This window comes from Carettochelys insculpta, chromosome 9, assembly GCF_033958435.1.
Source record: "Carettochelys insculpta isolate YL-2023 chromosome 9, ASM3395843v1, whole genome shotgun sequence".
NCBI lineage: Eukaryota > Metazoa > Chordata > Testudines > Carettochelyidae > Carettochelys > Carettochelys insculpta.
The window spans coordinates 37,671,860-37,696,471 of NC_134145.1; the positions used below are offsets into that span (position 1 = coordinate 37,671,860).

At 49.1% G+C, this 24,612-nt stretch overlaps 1 protein-coding gene across 2 annotated transcripts in view; it reads right to left on the bottom strand.

Annotated features, from left to right (window-relative positions):
* Positions 1 to 24,612, bottom strand: part of PLPPR5 (phospholipid phosphatase related 5) — an 81,487-nt gene that overhangs the window by 9,388 nt on the left and 47,487 nt on the right. The window contains exons 4-5 of one of the 2 annotated variants that reach the window (XM_075002807.1): positions 6,126 to 6,302; positions 5,010 to 5,117 (exon numbers count right to left, since the gene is read on the bottom strand). In XM_075002807.1, the coding sequence (XP_074858908.1) occupies positions 5,088 to 5,117; positions 6,126 to 6,302 (207 nt within the window). In that variant the 3' untranslated portion in view covers positions 5,010 to 5,087. Of the gene's footprint in view, positions 1 to 5,009; positions 5,118 to 6,125; positions 6,303 to 24,612 lie in introns of those variants that run through there. The other variant, XM_075002808.1, reaches the window with a different exon arrangement.

Below are 24,612 nucleotides of genomic sequence, written 5' to 3' on the forward strand. Positions count from 1 at the left end.
TACACTACAGCAACCTTTCAAAAGAAGATCTTCTGGAAGATCCCTTCCAGAAAATCTTCTTTCGAAAGATTGCATCCACACACACACAAAAAGAGATCAATCTGCTCTTTCAAAAAAGGGCGGCCACACAGCACCTCCCTGCACACCCCCTCCCTGAACACGCTGTGGCCTGCCTTGCTGCAGACAACAGAGCACACCTGGTACAGCGACCAGAAGCCCATTCTACAGGCCCTGGATCCCCAGCAGCTCCCAGACCTGGACGGCGTTGATGCCCTGGTCGACCAGCTGGCCACTGTGATTGCAGCCACCCTCCATCCTCTCTCTGGGGCCTCATTTGTGCCCCTCCCCTGGGTGCTCCAGCAGCTCCAAGTAGTGAGAACAACTTGTGATGGGTGAGTTGGATGACACCTGCAGACTCCAGAACTTCATGATGACCAAGATGTTCTTGGAGCTGTGCCACTGCCTCATCCCCACCCTCCAACATCAGGACACCCACATGCAGCCACTCTCCCTCTTGAGAAGAGGGTCACCATTGTGGTATGGCAGCCGGCCATCCCAGACAGCTACTCGTCCGTAGGACACCAGTTTGGGGTAGGAAAGGTGACCATCGAGGCTGTACTCATGGAGGTAAGGCTTGCTCAGGTTACACACCCACCATGGGGAAGAGGAAGAGGGCTCCCAGTTGAGGGGGACCCTTGGAGACCGGGAGAAGGGCTGCAAAGGGGCAGGGCTGTGGGCTGGGGAGGTCCATCCCTGGGGGGACCATGATGCCCCTCTCCCCTCATAGGACTTGCAGGGAGATCTGTAGGGCTCATGGGGGGGGGAGCTGGGAGAGGGGAAGGTGTCTGGGTCCACCCTGTCACACACTCATGCATGTGTGCACACTCCATCCCATGCAGGTGGTCAAAGCAATCAGTCAACTGCTGCTCTGGAAGTTCGCCTGTGCTAGGGATCTGGACGTGTCCAACACCAGATTCACTGCAGTTGGATTCCCCTACTGCTTCAGCACCCTGGATAGGACCCACATTGCCATTTGTGCCGCAGACCACAGTGCGGGCTGCTTCATAAATCAGAAGGGCTACCACTTAGTGGTGGTGGTGGTGCAGCGGATCCTGGGTGACCATAAGGGATGTTTTATTGACATCTGGGAGAGCTGTTCGAGCCAGGTCAGCGACACATGGGTCTTCTGCAAGTCTGGCCTCTGCCATAGGATGGAGGTGGGGACTTACATCTCTCAGTGGGAGCTCCTGGTCGGGGATATCACCATGCACCTGTGCATGGTGGCAGACACTGCCTACCCCCTGCAGCCCTGGCTCATGTGGCCTTACACTGGCTATTGGACCCCATTCAGGAGCTGTTTAATAGCCAGTTGAACCAGGCATACTACATAGTAGAGTGCGCCTTCAGGTGCCTCAAGGGCCATTTCAGGTGCCTTCTCATACACCATCAGGTTGGTGGCATAATGTCCCCCAGGTGGTGGGGGCATGCTGTGCCCTCCCCAACAGTGTGGAGAGTAAGGGTGAGGCCTTTGATTAGAGGTGGGCAGCCACAGCCGGGCCCACTAATGAACAGCCAGCTGCTGCTCTGAGCTGCCAGGCCCACTGTGATGGGGAACGGATCAGGGAGGCCCTCCACGAGAGTTTCACCTAAGGGATCCAGCGATCCTGCCCCAGGTCCCTCCTACCCATCCACCTTCACTGCTCCCCCACTACAACCCTTCCTTGCCATCCACCCCCTCATTGCTCCCCCACCAATAACTAGGGATACAGGGGTGGTGAAAAAATAAACAATTTAATTAAATATATGAATTTTTTAAAAAATACAAACTGTGCAAGTAACTATATACAGTAGGTACCAATGCACATGGGGAGGGTGGCTTGGGAAGGGGGCAAGAGCATCTGAACTGTGTGTCGGGGGAGTGAAGATGGGGAAGCATTTGTCTAGGGAGGGGTAGAGGGCCACGATCTCCATTGGCTCCAGGATCCCTTCCCACCCCAGGTTTAGGGTCCTCAGTCGGGCTGGGGCCATGGGGCGGTAGGGCCATGGGAGGGCTTCAGCAAAGGGGAGCGGGAGGGGCTGGGCCACCGGGCAGGGCCATTGCCCAATACTGCAGGGCCTGCAGCACCACCAGGGGACTCGGGCTGGGGAGAGTGGGCTGGAAGCTGGGCCACATGCTCCTGCAGGATGCCTGTGATGTCCTGAAGGTTGACCTTAAGTTCATCCCAGACCTCCCGTCACCAGGCCAGGTCCACTTCCTTCATCTTGACCCTCTGCTCTGCCACCTCCATCTGGCAATGGATAGTGGCCATGTTAGTGGTGTTGGCATCTGGTGCGCATCTCTAGGCCCCCTGGACACATGACTGTCAGTGGCGGGGGTGCCCCAGCCCTCTCCACTGCCTCTTGGTGGACTATCTGTCACCAAAGTTTGGGCGGAGATTACCTGGCCCTCAGATGGGGCAGCTGTACAGATGGAGAGGAAGAGAAAGACAGTATGTCAGTCCTGCACTACAGCCCCAAGGGCCGCACCCGCCACTCCCCGTAGGTAGGAAACCCCTCATCCCCCTGTCCTACAGACCAGCAGTTCTAGGGTATATTGGGCACCGAGGGGTCCCTGCATGGGTGGGGCACACACCGGGTGCAGTCCGGGCCCCTCATTCCCCACGCATGTGGCTCACAGTGCTGTCCACGGGAATGGGTGCTGAGTGTCACCTGCAGCCATTTCCATAAGCTGCAGCCCTTCAGGGTGTGTCTGGACTGAGCCAGTGGCTGGCCCACTTCCAGCTATAGCAGAGGTAGGTGCCACCTCCCTATACCCCGGGTTGTGCAACATGCCAGGTACTTACCAGCGGGTTCCTTGGGTAGGTCCAGGGACACCATGGTGGACATGGGCTGGCTGGATGAACCTGAGGGGACAGCAATCACCAGTGCCCCATCACTGGATCCCTCCTTGTCTGAGGAGAGCTCTGACAGGATGGTCCAGGTTGAGGGTCCCAGCTGCTCCTCCACCTGTATCTTGGGGTCTGGCTCATCCACCACCATCTCAAGGATGGTGCTGTGGGAGGGCATCTCCTTGTTACAGAGGAGGCTGTCAAGCTCCCAGTAAAAGGGGCAGTTTGGGGGTCCTGCCTCTGAACATCCAGTGGCATGCCTGACTCATACATACCCCTACCTCAGCTCCTTAACCTTGTAGCAGGCCTTTTCCTGGCTCCAGGCGAGGTGCTCCAAGGCAGCCAGGCTGGCAGCCAGTTGCGCAAAGGTGAGGGCATTCTGCCTCTCGCCCATCATTTCCTCCTCCCAGAAACCCAGAAGGTCCCAGAGCTCAGGCTCAGTCCAGGAGGGGGCTCTCTGTCTTCTGCTTTGGGAGGGTTCCTGTCACCCCTCAGCCAGCTCCCTGAGGCACCTCTGGCGGTCAAGGGGCTCCTAGCTTTTGGGGCAGTTGGGTGCCACTGTCCACTCTGGGGCTGCTGTGAGGGCATGCTGCTGGGCAGCTTGTGTCCCTGCTCCAGCCACACTCTTTGCTTCCTGCCATGGGATTTCTGGGCTCCTGTAGCTTTAAAAGCAACTGGACGCAGGGAGCATAGACCTCCACTAGTGCTGACCAGGGCATCTGTGCTGCAGCTGGCTAGCACCATGGATGACCCCCTCTTTTGAAAGAAGGGCCCGCAGAGTGTTTACACACACTTTCTTTCCAAAGAAGGAGCTCTTCCTGACCAGGAAGAGCACCTCTAAAAGAAACGCCGTGTTCTTTCAATTTTACTTTTGAAAAATACCTTTTGTATGTAAATGTTCTGCGGGATCTTTTGAAAGAGCACCGGCTTTTCCAAAAAAATCTCACTAGTGTAGACATAGCCCTAATAAATAATCATTAGCAACATCACATTTTTTCACCAAACATTTCAGCACTACAATTTTTGATTGTTTTGACTACAAAGTCACTGTAGAACTGGGGGTTCTACCAATGTACCTTCCTGAAAATCGAATTAAATGTGATGTCCCTACCAGTTTTATACAAACTCATACTAGCTGTGTCTACACGTGCACGCTACTTCGAAGTAGTGGCACTAACTTTGAAATAGCGCCCGTTGCGGCTACACGCGTCGGGCGCTATTTCAAAGTTAACTTCGACGTTAGGCGGCGAGACGTCGAAGTCGCTAACCTCGTGAGGGGATCGGAATAGCGCCCTACTTCGACGTTCAACGTCGAAGTAGGGACCGTGTAGATGATCCGCGTCCCGCAACGTCAAAATTGCCGGGTCCTCCATGGCGGCCATCAGCTGGGGGGTTGAGAGATGCTCTCTCTCCAGCCCCTGCGGGGCTCTATGGTCACCGTGGGCAGCAGCCCTTAGCCCAGGGCTTCTGGCGATCCATGCTGCAGGCACAGGGTCTGCAACCAGTTGTCGGCTCTGTGGATCTTGTGTTGTTTAGTGCAACTGTGTCTGGGAGGGGCCCTTTAAGGGAGCAGCTTGCTGTTGAGTCCGCCCTGTGACCCTGTCTGCAGCTGTGCCTGGCACCCTTATTTCGATGTGTGCTACCTTGGTGTGTAGACGTACCCTCGCAGCGCCTATTTCGATGTGGTGCCGCGCAACATCGAAGTTGAACATCGACGTTGCCAGCCCTGGAGGACGTGTAGACGTTATTCATCGAAATAGCCTATTTCGATGTTGCTACATCGAAATAAGCTATTTCGATGTTGGCTTCGAGTGTAGACGTAGCCACTGTGTGGCAATAGTTCTCAAGTATAAGAAATGAGTAGTTGTTCCCCTGAGGAGCTCCAGTGGTTCTGGCAGGACAGAAAGCTAGTTAAGCAGCAGGTGAGGAATTCTCCTACAGGGGAGTATTTCCCATGTGATAGCACAAAAGACACCTGTTCCTGGCTCTCTGGGGGTAGGATGTATGTGTGACCAAGTGTCTTACCTTCCTTCCCTTGGTTCTGGCCCAAGAGGACCAGACTTGGTAGGGGTTGAAGGGAGGGACAGCATAATTTGAACAAGCCCTAGGGCTGCTCTCAAATGTTTCTCCAGTATCAGGAAGGTTGAAGGTGGGGTGTTGCCTTTACGCTTCTTGGGTTCTGAGTCCAGAGTAGCTCAGTCATATCCAAGGATCACATGAAAAATGTTTCTTTGAGAAAAAATACACACAGTTTGGGAGGGTGAATTTAGTATTAGTGGAGGGCATAAGTGTTACAGAGCCATGGTGTTTGAGTGTAAATCAGCATCTGTGCCCTTTCACAACTTTCAACTCTGTTGCAATGGTCAATAAAAGTGTTAAAGAATAATGGTGGTGGGGTGATGTGGATGTGTCCACATGAACCGAGACTGTTTATCTGGATGCTATAATAACGTTGCATCCAATTCCAAAATTCTCTCCAAAACAGAAAAAGGGAACCTTTTTACATGCAGTGTAAAAACCAGATACTAATTGCTGTGCTATTAACAGCTATGCTTGCAATGACAGAAAAACACTTCCATAGAATTTAAAGCTAGATTAAGCCTGTCATTTATTCTGGTAAACCGAACAATTTTCAATTAAATATAAATGAGCACAATGTACCTTTACCAGGTTGTTGTATTTGTTTAATTTTGCCTTATATGGAATTTTAATATTATACAGTGAAAATGAAGATTGGGTGTCTTTTTAAAAGAAATGCCTTAGCTCAACAAGTTAGGGGCTTGATGTATGAACTATGGCACGAAAGTCTATGCTCTCAGTTCTAAAATCTATGAATGTATGAAAAGTGGCATTTTAGTTAGAAAAACTGAGTCCCACCTCAAAAGTCTGGCATTTTAGTTTTCTTTAGAAGAATCTAAGGTACAAATACGCCTGTTAACAGCAGAAATTTTGCACATGGAATTATTTAATATGATGTAGATGTTTGTTCACATGAACTGAGGCCACAGGTCTGGGTATCAGAACATAGTTGCTTTGAGAAGAAGAAAAAGGACATCTTGTTATATGCAATATACTAACCAGATACCTAAACTGCTACACTGCTAAGGTAAGAAATCTGGGACTCAGTGAGAGAGAGGAGCTTTGACCTTGACTTTAGTGTGGCTAAGATTTTACTCCTTGTCTCTTACTCACTGACTTCTAAACACACACACACATACACACATATATATCACTTACCAAAAACACTGCTATTGATATTCCAATTACAAATCCTGCTATCACATCTGACCAGTGATTTCGATACTCGGCTACTCTGTTGATACCAGTAAGAAATGCCACACACATTAAGCCTAAGCACAGAACAGGTTTTGCAAGCCTTGTCCCTCTGGCTTTTATTGTGTTGGTAATATACATCTGAAAATTAGAAAAAAATGAAGCATAAAGGTATAATCTCTAAGGGAAATCTTTAATTCAGTTTGAAAAGACAACTATGCACACTGTACTTTGGTTTTTGTATAGAAAAATCATAATGCTCATAATGCTGCGCATTCTTTCTTTCTTCTTCTTCTTCTTTCCCAGGGATTAGACGAATGTATTCTTTACATGGGATTCCTCACTACAGACATTAAAAATAAGAGCGGCACAGGATATTCATTAAAGATCTTACATAGCAGTCAAATGCACATTTTCTTTCTTTCTTTGCCTACCTATTTTGCTGAATGTTCACGCTCTCATTTTTTTTGCTCACACAAAAAATAAATGGAAACATATTAATCTCCACTCAATTTAAAAACCAAAAAGGAAAAGTCTTGCAGTTTTAGAGCAATCATCGGATTTCATGTTGTGGAATAGGATGAAGCATTTTAACAATAAGCAAAGTCCCCTCCCATACAGTGCAGCATATTACTGCTACAATAAATAGCACACTCCCTGGGATTATGGGACAAAATCCTACCCACATAACACCTATTGTTCACAGTTTGGCCTAGCACAGCAAAGAAATCCTCCTCTAACTGCTGCCATGAACCAGCTCAACTGTGTTCATAGCAATAGTGATGATGAGGAAAGGGTCCTCTACAAGTCTGTCCTGGATGTTGAGAAGACAGCATGAAGCTCTGACTGCAGAACTCTTAAAGATGAGCAGGTGAAAGTCAGAGATTTCTCAGGTCATTCGCATCTCCAGGTGTCGAGTTCAAATGCTACAGAGCTTCAGTTCTATCCCACCCCCTGAGCCAGCCCTACCTTTACTCCAGAGAAGTTTCAAAAGCAGGAAGAGATACCCATTCTCTTGCATACCTTGGGAGTCAGACTAGCCAAGTGATGATTTTATTGCATATCTTGTGATTCTTGATGTTTTGGAGTCACAGGATTGTGCGAAAATTTCAACCTCCATTAAAAACAATGGAAAACGTTTAGCTCCCATGAGCAAGGAAACCATCTTGGAAACATGAATCTTTAAAAGCTCAAAACCCAGAAGGCATATAGAAAAAAGAATCCAGAAAAGTATAATTTTTAAAATCTCATGACTGATATGCAAACCTCGTACTTTTTCTTAAGCATATAACTCATGATTTTTGAATGCCTGGTGTTGCCAAGACAGGAGGATGTTTGTCCTGTAAGCTTCTGACTTCTCTCTGCAATTGCAGGTCTCTCACACACCTATGAGCAGCTTTAAAGGTGAGATATGTCCATTTGCCTGACAGTTTGCGGGGATTTACCACTAATATTGAGTATTATACCACCCCAAGGGCTAAATTTTGAAAAAAAGAAGCGGGTAATTGCTGTGATGCTGGATGGATAGTATAGCTGCATTTCTCAGAACTCTACTGAAGGCAATGAGTAACAATAAATCTCACTGTGTGATCAGACCACCTGAAAGCCGACACATTTGTGTTCAACAGCAACTTTGCTTGCCAAATTCTCCTAAACTATCTTCACCACCTCTCACCAAGTTATCTCTATGTAACATTATCAGTGTAAACCCCAGGTGTAGTCAAACTGCAATGGTTTGAGCAAGTGATTTGTTAGGTCACAGCATGTCTACTAGTGGTTTGTGATATATTCAAGGTTTCAGATTCCAACAGACCCATGGGGTAAATTCCAGAGTTGTAAGCTCTCCACTGAGATATCCCAGTTTCCATTTCTCTCCCATACGTTTAATGTAGGTTCTCTGACAGTTTAAAATTTTGTATCCTTGTATCTCACAGAAAAATTGGGTTTTCAATAAAACTATTTTCCCAGTAAAAATGTCTGCTTCCTACAGAAAATGGACTTTTTTGTCTAAAACCTGAAAACTTGCAAACTTTTCCATATTTTACTTTTTTCCTTGTGTAGAATTTCAAAATAAAACAAGCATTTCTAGAGAGCTAAGTAACATAGAGATGTATGGATCAAAGCTAAAACCTTGAATTGCACAGGGAAACACACAGGCAAAACTAGAAAACTGGTGCTTTATATTTTCTATGAACGGCAAACGGCTAGCCCATTTTGTACTACCTGAATATTCCAATTGGTTTCCAAGTGTAGCCTGCCAACACAGCACTGCCATAATACAATCAGATGATAGACCCACGAAGTACCTGTCATCTTTATGGGAGCAATGGTGAGCCAGGACTTCTAAGCAAAGGAAATAACAGACTATGCCACAAGCACAGCCCCATTCCCATTCTCTTGTATCCCAGTCTCAGACCAAGAGTTAGAATGTGCTCACATATACAGATAAAGACAAAAATCACCAGTTGCAAAAGACATGTGAGTTTGCCACTATAGATCCACAGAAACAGCGAGATACATGTCAGTTGTTTTTATTAGGGAGAAACAGAAAATATAGTGGAAAAAATCAACAGCCAATTTAGGAAACTTAAAGTTATGGCAATGAACACAGAACATACTTTACATGTTACTTGCTCATGACTGGCCTCTAGCCTAAACTGTGGGAGGTGCAGCAAGATCTCTTATCCAGTTACTGCAGCATAGTACCTGTGGGAATAAGCATTTCGAGCTGTATTTTCAAACCCCATTCCTCCTTTCTTCATAGCTCATTTAGGAAACATGCTTTCTCATTCGCTTACTTTCATTTTATCTTTCCTTCTTATATTTCTATGTGCTACAGCACTGAACTTCCAGCAACCTTTTATCAGCTATTTTCTCCATTCAGGTACCGAACATTCAAACCGACTTCAAATACAATAAGCTTTGGGATACACAGTGACCCTCTGGCTATGTCTAGATTACAGCAATTTAGTGACAGAGGATTTTGTTGGACAGATTGCGGCCAAACTGCCAAGCGGATTGTAAGAGTGATCCCATCTGTCACCAGAGAACGTCCAGAGTGCCCAGCCATCAGCAAAGCAGCCAACCAGAAGCACAGCAGACTGGGCTGCCCAGTGTCCTGGAAGCCCTTTCTGTCGACAGATGGACCCTCAGAATGTCCAGACCCTTTCTGTGGACAGGATAAGACAGTTGACTAAAGTGCTGCATTCTGTTGATTTATTATCGACAGAATGCCTTGGGAAGCTGGATGCTCCCTGGGTTTTGTCAACAAAATGCTAGTTTTGTCAACAAAACAATGTAGTGTAGACTTAACCTCTATTTCAGCTCCCCAGACTTACTGAGTATTTTAGTATTTTCTGCAGTCACTGTGATCCACACCATGTAACACAGGTTGCATTACCTCCTGGGACCCGGGAAAAGATAGCAATATCTTAAGTGCACAAGAGGATCAGAAGAATTCAAGCACAGCTTGGACAGATTTGACAACAAAGCTGACAGCAGGCCACCCTGGATCAACTGCACCATGGGGTATTCAGTCAGAATGATACTTCCAACCAAGCATCAACTAAATAAATGCTTTTCCAAAGGCAGAGGATAGTGAGGAATACCAGCTGCCTATGATCTATGTTGATTGCTCCAAAAGATAACCTTAACTAACTCAGGAGTCAAAACATTACAGTTTAAGGGGAAATTTGGCCAAGTCCCCAGAAATCCGTTCCAGATGGAGCGCTCTGTGGGAGGTGCTTTGCACTCCTGAACGCCTTAGTTAGTCAGAACACCCATCTGAACAAAATGGGAGGGTGGTCTGAGTCAAAAAGCTCTTCAGGATCAGACTTGATGGGCTTGTCTACACTTGCACCAGCTTCGAAGGGGGCATGTTTATCAGGGTGATGAGAGATAACTAATGAAGTGCTGCGGTGAATATGCCATGCTTCATTCAGCTAATTCTCCTCTGCAGCAACTTCGAAGTGTTAAACTTTGAAGTGCCAGCATGCGTGAGGACTAAAGGCACTTTGAAGTAGTGCAGGGCCGTCGAAGTGCCCACGGCTACACACATGCTGTCACTTTGAAGCTTGACACTTTTGAAGTTGCTGCAGGGGAGAATCAGCCTAATGGAGTGCTGCATATTCACTGCAGCACTTCATTAGTAATCTCCCATTGACCTGATTAACATTCCCCCTTCGAAGCTGTGGGCAAGTGTAGACCCAGCTTATGTGCATCTTTGTCCTCCTTGGATAACTAACGGTAAGTTCCAACTACTAGGCCCACTGATAATCACAGTTAAACTAGTAATGCCCCTGGCAATCTTCACAAGGGTAACTTAGAGTTCATCCAACATGGTCAGCATTTTCCCATATCTATCACACAGGCAGAACTTATTTTACAGCTAAACAATTGTGGGAATATGGCCCTGTCTTTAGACCCTCCAGTCAGCCATGGGGCATTTCAAATTTGCCATGTTCTTGGTAGACACTGCAAACAAGGAGTTACAGGCATCTACCTCTAACATTGATTTCTTCAGTTTTGGAGGAATACATTGTGATATTTACCTGAAAGATTAGCCATGCAGTACCTATACAAGGCATAATTAAACATGTTTTCTATTCTTTGTCCTGAAGCAAAGTGACATTAAATGGCACAAACAAATAAGTGAAACAAAATGAAAAACACTGAAAAGACCACAGAGTGTTTTGCTATGGTTTATAAAAATGTTAATTTTCATTAATATTAAATTCATCCCCTCAAAGGGAAAAACAGTTCAGTGAATTAAACCCATACTCCCAGTGATGCTGAATGATATTGGATGAATAAAGTTACTTACTGAAAAAGAATTATACTCTATTTCAAGGACACAAATATGCCAAAATTAAAATAACTAAACAAAACCTTGCAAAGTAATCAGCTTAGCAAAAAGCCAATAAACAAATCAGATTATATATATAATACCAAGGATAAGTGTCCTGAGATGGTCCATGAGAGAACTATCACAGGCAACACTCTTCCCTCTCTCGCTGCACCAGTCCCTGGTTAAATCCAGTACTCTTGCTGTTGCTAATCTTGTTTTTTCCTAGGCATGGGGTTAGCTGTGTTGGGATAAGAAGATGCTATGCACACAGGGGCATGGGGTTGGCAAGGTGATTCTGTAGGCAAACATTTACCAGACGTTCAGTACAACACTCATCTTGCTTTCGCTCTTCAGGGTATTGGCATTAGGATGCCAAAGTCACTTCATAAATTGAAAGATCTCCAGAGCCAAGAGTTTTCAGAACTAAATAATCGCTAGTTCTTTCTCATTTGAGTACATTGAAACAAACTCATAAGCTATATGAGATTGTACTTTTAACACATATGTTCTCAAAGCCTATGAATAGGATATTATATTTGTAACCTTTCTCCATAAAAGAAAAAAATGAACACTTTCTATAGACCAGATTTTTAAAAGATATGGGCCTTGAGCATCCATGCACTTTTGAAAATATTACTAGATTGCTGGTTTTTAATCAAGATTCTACCAAGAAAGCTATTTTGCTTTGCATGCTGATATTTTACATTGTCTAAGTCAAAACTTTCCAAGCCTTTTGTGACAATCTTAATATAGCACATTTGTTACTTTCCCCTTGGTCTCATGAGAATGTAATAGTTTTGAGACATTCTGGCCAGTTTAAAGACATATGATGACTTCTGGAGGCTAAACTGTAATTAATGTGCATCTTTTTTAAATAAAATCTTTGTACATATTCTTTTTTCTCCAAACATATTAGACATTTGCAGCAGAAATGTAGAACTTTAAAGACTTACAAAATGATTTATTCAGTGATGAGCTTTCGTGGGACAGACCCACTTCAGCAGATCAATTTCATTTCCAATACAGACTGACATTTATAAGCACAGAGGACCAAAAAAAAATTGCAATAAAAACTGAAATCAAATAGGATTGAAGGAAGGGGGTGAGACGTGGGGGCATACTAATTGGCCTGTCTAAGATAATTACGAGCATCAAAGGAAGGAAAGTAGTCCTTGTAATGTGTAAGGTAATTGATGTCTCTGTTCATACCACGTGTTAGTGTGTTGAATTGGAACAGCTACTCTAACTCACAAATTTCTCGCTCTAATCTGTTGTTAAATTCTTTGTATTCCAGGATAGAACTCAGGTTTTTAACAGAATGCTCCACGCCAGTGAAGTGTTCACTGACTGGCTTATGTGTATTGAGCTTCTTGACGTCTGCTCTGTGTCCATTTATTCTTTGGCGAAGGTTTAGCCCAGTTTGTCCAACGTACATAGTGTCAGGGCATTGTTGGCACAAAATAGCATATATAAAAGGGAGTCATAAGGAAGAAGAAGAAAACTTGTTCTTCTTGGCCTCTGAGGACAGAACAAGAGGCAACTGGCTTAAACTGCAGCAAGGGAGGTTTAGGTTGGACATTAGGAAAAAGTTCCTAACTGTCAGGGTGGTCAAACAGTGGAATAAACTGCCAAGGGAGGTTGTGGAATCTCCATCGCTGGGGATATTTAAGAACAGGTTAGATAGACATCTGTCAGGGATGGTTTAGATAGTACTTGGTCCTGCCATTGGGGCAGGGGGTTGGACTCGATGGCCTCTTGAGGTCCCTTCCAGTCATAGTGTTCTATGATTCTATGATTCTATAATGTTGCTGGAAGTGCACGAGAATGTGCCTTTGATCTTGTAACTAACATGGTTAGGTCCAGTGATGGTATCCCCAGAATAAATATGTGGACAAAGTTACTTTCAAAACAATTAAGAATTGATTGTAACCATCAATACATCAGTTCATAACTACTACCACTGGAGGTCAGAATGATCATCATCTTGTTTGTTGTGCCTAATATATATAAAACGACACTCATCCCTCGCTATATGAACACAATTAGTTCCCAACTTTCTGCTCATAGGCGAAAACTCATAAGAGAGACACTAAATTCCCATGTAAAAAGTCTCTGATTGGTTCCTAGTGCTCCTAACTGGGCGAAGGAGTGGCAGCGTGTGGCGCTGCTTTTGAAAGGTAAGTGAACTTTGGGCTGGGTGGAGAGAGGGTTAAAGGCACGTGGCAGTTTGGGGCCATAAGCAGGAGGGACGGTTAAAACCTGGTGGCAGGTTGGGTCTGTGGGGCAGACAGGGAGGTGTTAAGGCTGCAATTGGTTGGGTCTGCGGGGCTGGCAGGGGGGTTCAGGCTGACATGGGTTTGGGCTGCTTGGCCAGTGGAGGGTCAGGCTGCCATGGGGTCAGGCTGCTGTGGGTTGGGTCTGTGGGGCTGGCTGGCGGGGGACAGGCTGCCACAGGTTGGGGCTGTGTGGCTAACAGGGTGCCAGGCTGCGGTGGGTTAGGGCTGTGGGGACAGTGGGGTGGTCAGGCTATGGGGGGTAGTCTCATATTAATGGGGGGAGTTCAGTTATCTAGCGAACAAAAGGTAAGTATACATGTCCCTCGTTTAAGCGAGTACTTGTAAGTAAAATATTCGTTTAATGGGGGATGAGTGTATTAAATGCTCTGTTACGACTGTGTTCTTAAAGCTCTAACCAGGACCACGCATATTGTACATACTGAGATTGTAACAGGAAAGCTTCCAGCTGAGAGTGTGACAATCTTGCCTTATGTGAAACTATAGCTTTCACATATTCTGTACACAAGCATTATGGGGTAAATGAAACAATCTAGAAACATATGAATGAATAATAAATCAGTCATGTGCACCACATCCTGTTCTCCTGAACGTGGGCATGGGTGTGAATGTGGGGGGAGGTGCAATGTCCTTCCACGTGGTTTAGAATCTCCCTGCAGTGAAGATGGTTCTAGACTAAGTCAAGCTATGCACCCTCACAGGGCTGAAGGGGGAGAAGTACACACATTCTTACATTCCTGAGTCACCTCCCCAGATCCTGTGTCCTGAAGGAAGGGTGCACTGCTTGTCTGCTTATTCCCCTTCACACTCCCTCACCAAGCAGTGTCCAGGCAGGTGAGCTTGTAAACAGGGAGTTAGAGAGGGAGTTCTGCAGGTAAAGGAGAAGCAAATACAGGACTCTTAAGTAAGAGGCTGTCTGGGTGTGTGTTGTGTTTGGGGCTTGCTGGCTGTGGCTGTGGTGTTTTTTCTGCTCTGTGGTGTGTGGTTGTTGGTTTCGTTTTTTTTTGGTTTTTTTCATTTTTTTTCTCCTGCCCCCCCCCACCGCCCCCACAGAGGGTGGACTGGGACTGGCACTAGGAAACTGTTGGCTTCTAAATAAGCATGTTATCTAGAAGCCTCTGCTGATTGGCTGAGCCTCAGTAAGGGGAAGGACTTTGAGGCAGTTGAGGGCTTTATAAAGCAGTGTCCAAGCAAACAGTTGAGCTTGCGAATACAGGACTGCAAACAGGGAGTTTACAGAGGAAGTTTGGAAGGGGCCAGGGACCCTTGCCTTTCTTTTAAATCCCTGTTCTAGGATGGCAGGCATGGATAGTGACAGGTCTACTGCTGTTACCTGCTCGGGATGCGCCATGTTTGTCTTCCTCCCTGAGGAAAGAAGGGATTTCTTCTGCACTAAGTGCAAGCTGGTCTCCATTTTAGAAGAAAAAATAAGAGGACTGGAGGCTCAAGTGTTGACCCTACACTCAATCAGGGAGGATGAAGATTTCCTTGATGGAAGGGAGTGTTTAATCTTGCAAGCACGGCAGGCGAGAGAACCGGGGAGGGTGGTAAGGGATGAAGCAGAGAACTGGCAGCATGTACTTCTAGAAGAAAAGAAGGCCGGTACATGAGTCCCCCATTGATATAGAGATAAGTAATCACTTTCAGGCTCTCTCCACTGCTTCTGCGGAGGAGAATGCTTTGGAAGGAGCCTCGCAGGGAAAAAATCGCAAGGGAAAGAAAGGTTACTCACCGTAGTAACGGTGGTTCTTCGAGATGTGTCCCCGTGGGTGCTCCACATTAGGGTGTCGGGCTCGCCCGGCGCCGCAGATCGGATCTTCCAAGCAGTTTCTGCCGGACCGCGCATGCGCCGGTGCGCGCCGCTCCCCCGCGCGCTCCCGGCCATGTGCGCGATCCGGTCCCCGCCAGTTCCTTGACCAACCGCCTCGGATGCTCCTGCAAAACACTAAACAGAGATCCGGAGCGGGGAGGATGGGCGGGTAGTGGAGCACCCACGGGGACACATCTCGAAGAACCACCGTTACTACGGTGAGTAACCTTTCTTTCTTCTTCGAGTGTCCCCGTGGGTGCTCCACATTAGGTGACTACCCAGCAGTAACCCAAGATAGGAGGTGGGTAATCGGATTATGTGCAGCTTGTCCCCGAGAGGACCGCTGCCAAGAGACGGGTATCCTCTTGGAATACCCTGTGAAGGGCGTAATGTTTGGCGAAGGTGTCACAGGATGACCAGGTCGCCACTCTGCAAATGTCTTTTAGCGCAACGCCCTTGAAAAAAGACTGTTGATGCTGCCACCGCCCTAGTGGAATGAGCCCTGGGCGTGGCCAGTAAAGGAGTCTTTTTGAGTTTGTAGCACATTTTTATGCAAGATACGATGTGCTTAGAGATTCTCTGCGAAGAGAGACATTCTCCTTTTGATTTGGGAGCGATAGAGACTAGGAGCCTATCCGTTCTCCGGAAGGACTTGGTCCTGTCCATATAGAAAGCTAGCGCCTGCTCACGTCCAGGAGGTGTAGGCGCACCTCTTTGTTAGAGTTATGAGGCTTTGGATAACAAGGGTAAACAATAGGTTCGTTAGTATGAAACTCAGAAAGAAACTTTAGGAACAAAGGCTGGATGCAGCCGTATGGTTACCGCCTCCTTGGAAAAACAGCGCAGGGCGGCGTTGCCATAACTGCCTCAAGCTCGCTCACCCTGCGAGCTGACGTGATTGCGAGAAGAAAGGTCGTCTTCATCATAAGGAGGCGGAGGGAAACCGTGGCCAAAGGCTCAAACGGTGGTCCCCTTTTCGCATTAAGCACCAGGTCCGAGTTCCACAGAGGTGGAAGCGGTTTCTGAGGGGGGTATAGGCTTACCAGCCCTTTGAAGAACCTGGTAACCATGGGATGGGCGAACACCGTGTGCCCTTCCTCTTCGTGTCTGAACACCAAAATGGCGGCCAGGTGGACCTGAAACGAGGATAGCGAGAGTCCTCCTCTCTTGAGGTCCAGTAAATACTCTAATATCACAGCCATAGGCACCGAAAGGGGGCTAGCTGTTTGGTAGAACACCATGCCGTAAAGCGAGTCCATTTCTGCTTGAAGGTCTTCCTGGTGGAAGTCCTCCTGCTACTTTATAGGACTTGCTGCACTTCCTCCGTACATGTGCTCTCTAGGGAGCTAAGCCATGGATTAACCACGTTTGTAGTCGCAGGCTTTGGGGGTGCGGATGCACTATGGACCCCTGGGCTTGCGTGAGCAGATCCCGCGCCACCGGAGGGGACCTCAGTGGCCGGTCCGACATGCGCAGGAATAGGGGGAACCATTGCTGTCGATCCCACGTTGGGACTATCGGGATCATTCAGGTTCCTTCCCTCCTGGCTTTCTGCAACACTTTGTGGATGAGCACTGTGGGAGGGAAAGCGTAAAGCAGGGGGCCCCTCCATGAGATCGCGAAGGCATCCCTCAGGGACCCCCGTCCCAGTCCTGCCCTGGAGCAGAATTGTGGGCACTTCTTGTTGTGCTGAGTAGCAAACAGGGTCTATCTGGGGAAAAACCCCATGCGTGGAAAAATCGGTTGCAGCAGATCGGGACGGATCTGCCACTCGTGCGTGAGTGCGAAACGCCTGCTCAGCTGGTCTGCCTTCACATTGCGAGCGCCTGGTAAGTACGAGGCTTTCAAGGTTACATTGTTGGCGATGCAGCAGTTCCACAACCGGACTGCTTCTACACATAAGGCACGGGACCGAGCTCCTCCTTGCCGATTTATATAAAACATGGTGGAGGTATCGTCTGTACTGATCCCGACTACCTTGCCTTTCAGTTGGTCTCGAAAGTGTCTGCAGGCGTTGAACACTGCTTTGAGCTCCAGTATATTTGTGTGCAGTGACTGCTCCATAGAGGACCACAGCCCTTGCGTCACCTCTTCGCCCATGTGTGCTCCCCACCCTATGAGGGGGGCATCTGTAGTAAGAAAAACCAATACGTGTGGTTGGTGGAAGGGTACCCTTGTTAGCAGGTTCTCTGGGTTTACCCACCATTGCAGGGATTTGCGCACCTCCGTTGTGGGCGACGCCATCCTGTGAACAGTGTGTGCTGCCGGTTTGTATACGCTCGCCAGCCAATGCTGCATGCTGCGCATGTGTAACCTGGCGTTCTGTTGTACGAAACGTTGCTGCCGCCATGTGGCCCAGCGGCTGTAAGCACGTCAGAACCGGCACCATAGGGCTGAAGGTGAAGCCTTGCGCGAGGGAGCCGATGGCCCGAAAGCGAGTCTCTGGTAGATACGCCCTCGCTGTAATAGAATTTATGCGTGCCCCTACGAACTCTATGTCCTGTGTGGGGTCTGTCTTTGATTTTGTCAGATTGATAAGCAGGCCGAGCGAAGAGAACGTGCCTGCTGTGACACATATTATGCGTAGTACCTCCTCCTTTGAGGCCCCTTTGAGTAGGCAGTCATTCAGATACTGGAATATAAATACCCCCTGTCTGTGCAGGTAGGCTGACACCACTGCCAAGGTCTTGGTGAAGACTCTGGGGGCTGAGGAGAGCCCAAACGGTAGGACCTTGTAAGTCGAGGGCTGCGAACCAATCTCCATCGTCTAGTGCCGTAAGGATGGAGGCGTTTGTGATCATCCGAAAACGTTGCTTGCGCAGGTACCGGTGAGGCCTCGAAAATCTAAGATGGACCTCCCCGTGAGGAAGTACCTCGAGTAGAACCCTCTCCCTTGCAGTTGCTCCGGCACTCTTTCCACTGCCCCTACGAGCATGAGATGGTCTACCTCCTGCTTGAGCCTCGCTACATGGGAGGTCTCCTGGAGGTGGGGCCCCGGGTGGAGGTCATGGCGGTGGGAGCAACTGGGAGGGGATGGCGTACCCCGTGGCTATGATCTCCAGCACCCATGTGTCTGTGGTGATCCTTTGCCACTGGTTATAAAATGGTCAGATGATGGCCTTGAGCACTGGTTTCGTGCCCTCTGGAAGCGAGTCCATGAGGGAGGTCAACCTAATGTGGTTGTTGAAATTATGGTTCGCTAGATGCGCTGCGTAATTTGCCATTGGCAACAGTAGCGTGGAGGAGGAGTAGACCTTTCTGCCCAACAGCTCTAGCTTTTTGGCATGTTTGTTTATTCCCCCACGTTGCGACGACTCCGCCACCAAAGAATTTGGTTGTGGGTGGCTGAACAGGAACTCCATGCCCTTCGTGGGCACGAAGTATTTTTTTTTTTTTTTTTCGCTCTTTTGTGGACAGGCGGAATAGTCGCGGGAGTCTGCCATATCATAGTGGCAGGCTCCAAGATTGCGTCATCAGCGGTATTGCTATTTTGGAGGAGGCCGGAGGTCTCAGATTTTTGAGGAGCTTATGGTGTTGCTCTTGCACCTTTGCTGTCTGGAAGCCTTGCGTGAAGGCCACCCTCGTAAAACAGCTCTTGGAACTGTTTGAGATCGTCCGGAGGATGGACGCCCCCCGGGGCCGTAGCCTCATCCGGGGAGGAAAGCGAGGAACCGCTGGGGTACGTCTTTCTGGACCCTTCCGGTTCCTGCTGATGATGGTACACCCTCTCACTAGAGGTGTGCGAGGAAAAATCTCGGGGTTCCATAACCAGTCCCCCCTGAGATGCTTAAGTCTCTGTCCCCGGTCACAATTGCCCTTGGGGGTACGAGATCGTTCGTAGGGATCTTTCCCTAGTAGATTGCCGATGGTGTCTATGCCCTGCGTGGTAGGGGCGACCACGGCAGTATAAGCACTGGTCTTGGGAAGGTGACCTAGACCACTCCCTTGGTGCATACCCTTTGCGTCTGGGGGAGGGAGACCGTCGAGACCCTGGAGAGAGCGACTTTGCCTAATAGTCCAGCGGTTCAAATCCCAGGAAGGGTGGAGGTGGTCCCAGCCAGGGTGAGGCTGGTTGCAGAAAATGGAGAAGGGGGCTCTGGGTAGGCCAAGGAGGGGGGGGACCCCTGCCTTCTAGTTGGAGTCTGCAACATAGCGGAGGGCTGTGAGAAAGCAACTACACAGCCCTGTGCGGAGAGGGGCTGCAATGCCTCCTCTTGTGTGCAGTCTTCCCCCTCCCTTGAGGAGGTAACTCCGCCCCTGACATACAGGGGATCCCGGCCACTTCCGCACCGAGCTCGGCACACTCGAAGTCGGTGCCGCATGTGCGGTGTCCTTCGGTGCCGGCAGGCTGCGTGCCTGCGCGCTCTGCACCGCCGGTTTTCCGGGGGTAGGTGGTACCGGCGCTTGTTTAGCCGCCGCCCTGCCTGCGGTGCGGGGCGGCTGGCTGATTATCGAAGGGTGAGCCGCTTGCACGTGGCTCTCCGTGCCGCCGCCGATCAGCTGTTGCTGCGGCTGGGGGCTGCTCGCTCCTCCCGTCCCGCTCGTTGTTGCTGCCGGCAGGGATCGGGCTGGGGGGCATACAGGGCATTCCGGCGTCCGCACCGAGCTCGGCACGCTCAAGGGCGGTGCCGCACGTGCGGTGTCCTCCAGTGCCGGCAGGCTACGTGCCTGCGCGCTCTGCACCGCCGGTTCCCCAGGGGTCGGTGCCGCTGCCTGCGGCGCCACTGGTACCAGCGCTTGTTTAGCCGCCGCCCTGCCTGCGGTGCGGGGCGGCTGGCTGATTATCGGAGGCTGAGCTGCTTCCACGTGGCTCTCCGTGCCGCCGCCGATCAGCTGTTGCTGCGGCTGGGGGCTGCTCGCTCCTCCCGTCCCGCTCGCTGTTGCTGCCGGCAGGGATCGGGCTGGGGAGCATACAGGGGATTCCGGCCCCGTCTGCACCGAGCTCGGCACGCTGGAGGGCGATGCCGCATGTGCGGTGTCCTCCGGTGCCGGCAGGCTGCGTGCCTGCGCGCTCTGCACCGCCGGTTCCCCGGGGGTCGGTGCCGCTGCCTGCGGTGCCGCCAGTACCGGCGTTTGCTTAGCCGCCGCCCTGCCTGCAGTGCGGGGCGGCTGGCTGAGTATTGGAGGCTGAGCCGCTTCCACGTGGCTCTCCGTGCCGCCGCCGATCAGCTGTTGCTGCGGCTGGGGGCTGCTTGCTCCTCCCGTCCCGCTCGCTGTTGCTGCCGGCAGGGATCGGGCTGGAGATACTTTCCTCCGTTTCTGCGCTGATGGGGTGAGGGAGGCAGCTTTCCTTTTAAGGGCCCCGGAGGGTCCCTCCTGCTGCGGCCGCTCCGGCACTTCTGGCTGGAGGGCCTTGTCAAGAAGCAGCATTTTTTTTTTTTTTTTTTTTTTTTTTTTTTTTTTAAAGCCTGAAGAGGACATTGTTGGTGAGTCTTTGTGTTTTTAAGTGGGTACTTAGCACCTTCTTTGTGCCGTTTTCCCCGTCCGATGGTCTGCCTTAGCCGGAGGGCTGATAGCCCTAGCTCCTGGCCTCCGGCGCTTGTTACTGGGACTGGCTGAGCTGTCCCTCTCCTAGCTTGTTCGTTGTTGTTTTTTTTTTTTTTTTTTTACAAAATAACAACCGGCTAGCTTATAGTAGCCTAAGTGCCTGAAAAAACTTTAAGAAAAAACAGATAAAGCCATTGAATACACTACTTGGCCTTAGCCTAGTTGGATTCCGTCTGCAGCCGACGGCGGTTAAGAGGAACTGGCGGGGACCGGATCGCGCACATGGCCGGGAGCGCGCGGGGGAGCGGCGCGCACCGGCGCATGCGCGGTCCGGCAGAAACTGCTTGGAAGATCCGATCTGCGGCGCCGGGCGAGCCCGACACCCTAATGTGGAGCACCCACGGGGACACTCGAAGAAGAACTGCTTCTACTGCAGGACATGGGATGTGTAGTTCTAGGGGTGGGGGTTCAATGACCACCACCCCCAGAAGAAAAAGAAGGGTGGTGATGGTAGGGGACTCCCTCCTATGAGGGACTGAACCATCCATCTGCCGATCGGACCTGTAATTTTGTGAGGTGTGCTGTGCACCGGGAGCTCGAATTCAGGATATGACTGAGAGCCTTACAAAACTGCTCAAGCCTTCGGAATACTACCCCTTCCTACTTCTGCATCTGGGAACTAACGATATGGCCAAGAATGACCTTGAGCGGGTTATTGCGGATTATGTGGCACTGGGAAGAAGGGTCAAAGAATTTGGAGTGCAAGTGGTGTTCTCATCCATCCTTCCTGTTGAAGGGAAAGGGCTAGGTAGGGACCTTCGAACTGAGGAAATAATGCATGGTCACGCAGGTGGTGTCAGAGAGAGGGCTTTGGATTCTTCGATCATAGGACGCTGTTCCGGGCACAAGGATTATTGGGAAGAGATGGGGTCCACCTAGTCAAGAGAGGAAGGAGCATTTTTGCAAGTAGGCTTGCAAACTTAGTGAGGAGAACTTTAAACTAGGTTTGCTGGGGGAAGGTAACCGAAACCCTGTGGGTAGAAAGGAACTTGGAGGTTAGGAAGAAATGCAAAGAGGAATGTACAACAAAAGTGGACCTTTGGTTCGAGTAGTGAGGGCGGGGAGATCGACTGGTTATCTAAGGTGTTTGTACACCAGAAGCCAGAAGCCTGGGTAACAAGCAGGAGGAGTTAGAAGCCCTGGCCCAGTCCAAGAACTATGACTTGGTTGGGATAACAGAGACTTGGTGGGATGACTCGCATGACTGGAGCACTGCCATGAAAGGGTATAAACTGTTCAGGAAGAACAGGCAAGGTAGAAAAGGAGCAGGAGTTACACTGTATGTAAGAGAGCACTATGATTGCTTGGAACTCATAGAGGGAGAAAAGCCTGTTGAGAATCTATGGGTCAAGCTTAGTGGTGTAGGCAGCACTGAAGATGTGGTGGTTGGTGTCTGCTACAGGCTGCCAAACCAGGATTATGAGGTAGATGACGCTTTTTTTGAACAACTGAGAGAAGTTTCTGGATTGCGGGCTCTCGTTATCATGGGGGACTTAAATTACCCTGACATCTGCTGGGAGACCAATATGGCAGTACATAAGCAGTCCAGGAAATTTCTGGAGAATGTTGGGGATCACTTCTTGGTACAAGTGCTGAAGGACCCGACCAGAGGTCATGCACGGCTCGACCTGCTGCTTACAAACAGGGAGGAACTAATAGGGAAGGTAGAGGTGGGGGACAACCTGGGAAGCAGTGATCATGAGATGATAGACTTCAGGATCCTGACTAAAGGAAGGAAAAAGAGCAGCAAATTACATACCTTGGACTTCAGAAAAGCAGACTTTGACTCCTTCAGGAACCTGATGGGCAGAATCCCCTGGGATGCTACCATGAAGGGAAAAGGAGTCCAGGAAAACTGGCAGTATTTTAAGGAAGCCCTATTGAAGGCGCAGGAAGAAACCGTCCCGATGTGCAGCAAGGGAAGTAAATATGGTAGGAGAGCAGACTGGCTTAATGGGGAAATCCTTGGAAAACTTAGGCACAAAAAGGGAGCTTACAAAAAGTGGAAACTTGGACAGATGTCTAGGGAGGGATATAAATGTATAGCTCAAGAATGTAAGGAAGTTATCAGAAAGGCGAAAGTGCAACTGGAATTGCGACTCGCGAGGAATGTGAAGGATAACAAGAAAAGTTTCTACAGGCATATTAGCAACAAGAAGGTGACCAGAGAGGGCGTGGGGCCCCTACTGGATGAGGGAGGTAACCCAGTGACAGACAATGTAGGGAAAGCTGAAGTACTTAATGCTTTCTTTGCCTCTGTCTTCACGGACAAGGACAGCTCCCGGACTAATGTGATAAGTGACGCATTGTGGGATGAAGGTGGACAGCCTTTGGTGGGGAAAGAACAAGTTAGGAGCTATCTAAAAAAGCTAAACATACATAAATCCATGGGCCCAGACCTAATTCATCCGAGGGTTCTGAGGGAGTTGGCGTATGTTGTTGATGAGCCCTTGGCCATTATCTTTGAAAAGTTGTGGAGATTGGGAGAGATCCCAGATGACAGGAAAAAGGCAAATGTAGTGCCCATCTTTAAAGTAGGGAAGAAGGATGATCCACGGAACTGTAGGCCAGTCAGTCTTACATCAGTCCGTGGAAAAATCATGGAGGGGTTCCTCAAGGAAGTCATTTTGAGGCACTTGGAGGAGGGGAGAGTGATTAGGAATAGTCAGCATGGATTCATGAAGGGCAAGTCATGCCTGACCAACCTGATTAGTTTCTACGATGAGACAACTGGCTCTGTGGATAGGGGAAAATCAATGGATGTGATTTATCTTGACTTTAGCAAAGCTTTTGATACGGTCTCCCACAATATTCTTGTCGGCAAGTTAAAGGAATGTGGATTGGATAAATGGATGGTAAGATGGATAGAAAGCTGGCTAGAAGGTCGGGCCCAGCGGGTACTGATCAATGGTTCGATGTCAGGATGGCAGTCAGTTTCTAGTGGAGTGCCCCAAGGTTCAGTTCCGGGTCCTGTTGTGTTCAACTTATGTACCAATGACCTGGGTGAGGGGTTGGATTGCACCCTCAGCAAGTTTGCGGATGACACTAAGCTAGGGGAGAGGTAGCTACACTGGAGGGTAAGGACAGGGTCCAGACTGACTTGGACAAATTGGAAGACTGGGCTGCAAGAAATCTGATGAGGTTCAATAAGGACAAGTGCAGAGTCCTGCACTTGGGCCGGAAGAATCCCAAGCATTGTTACAGGCTGGGGTCCGACTGGCTCAGTAGTAGTTTTGCAGAAAAGGAACTGGGAGTTGGAGTGGACGAGAAGCTGGACGTGAGTCAACAGTGTGCCATTGTAGCCAAGAAAGCTAATGGCATATTAGGTTGCATCAAGAGGAGCGTTGCCAGTAGATCCAGAGAAGTGATTGTTCCTCTTTATTCGGCTTTGGTGAAGCTGCATCTGGAGTGCTATGTCCAGTTCTGGGCCCCCAGTTATAGGAAGGATGTGGATACACTGGAGAGGGTCCAGCGGAGGGTGGCCAAAATAATTAGGGGGCTGGAGCATATGACTTATGAAGAAAGGTTGAGGGAACTGAGACTGTTTAGTCTGCAGAAGAGAAGACTGAGGGAGGACTTGATAACAACCTTCAACTTACTGAAGGGAGGTTGCAAAGAGGCTGGAGAGAGGCTGTTCACAGTGGTCACGGATGGCAGAACACGGAACAATGGTCTCAAGTTGCGGTTGGAAAGGTCTAGGTTGAACATTAGGAAAAATGTTTTCACTAGGAGGGTAGTGAAGCACTGGAATGGTCTACCCAGGGAAGCAGTGGAGTCTCCATCCCTGGAGGTGTTTAAGTCTTGCCCTGACAAAGCCCTGGCGGGGCTCATCTGATGGGTTTGGTCCTGCTTAGAGCAGGGGGCTGGACTCGATGGCTTTTTTAGGTGTCTTCCAGCTCTTTTGTTCTATGATTCTATGATGATTCTAAGTCCTGAAGCAGATGATGTAAGTAA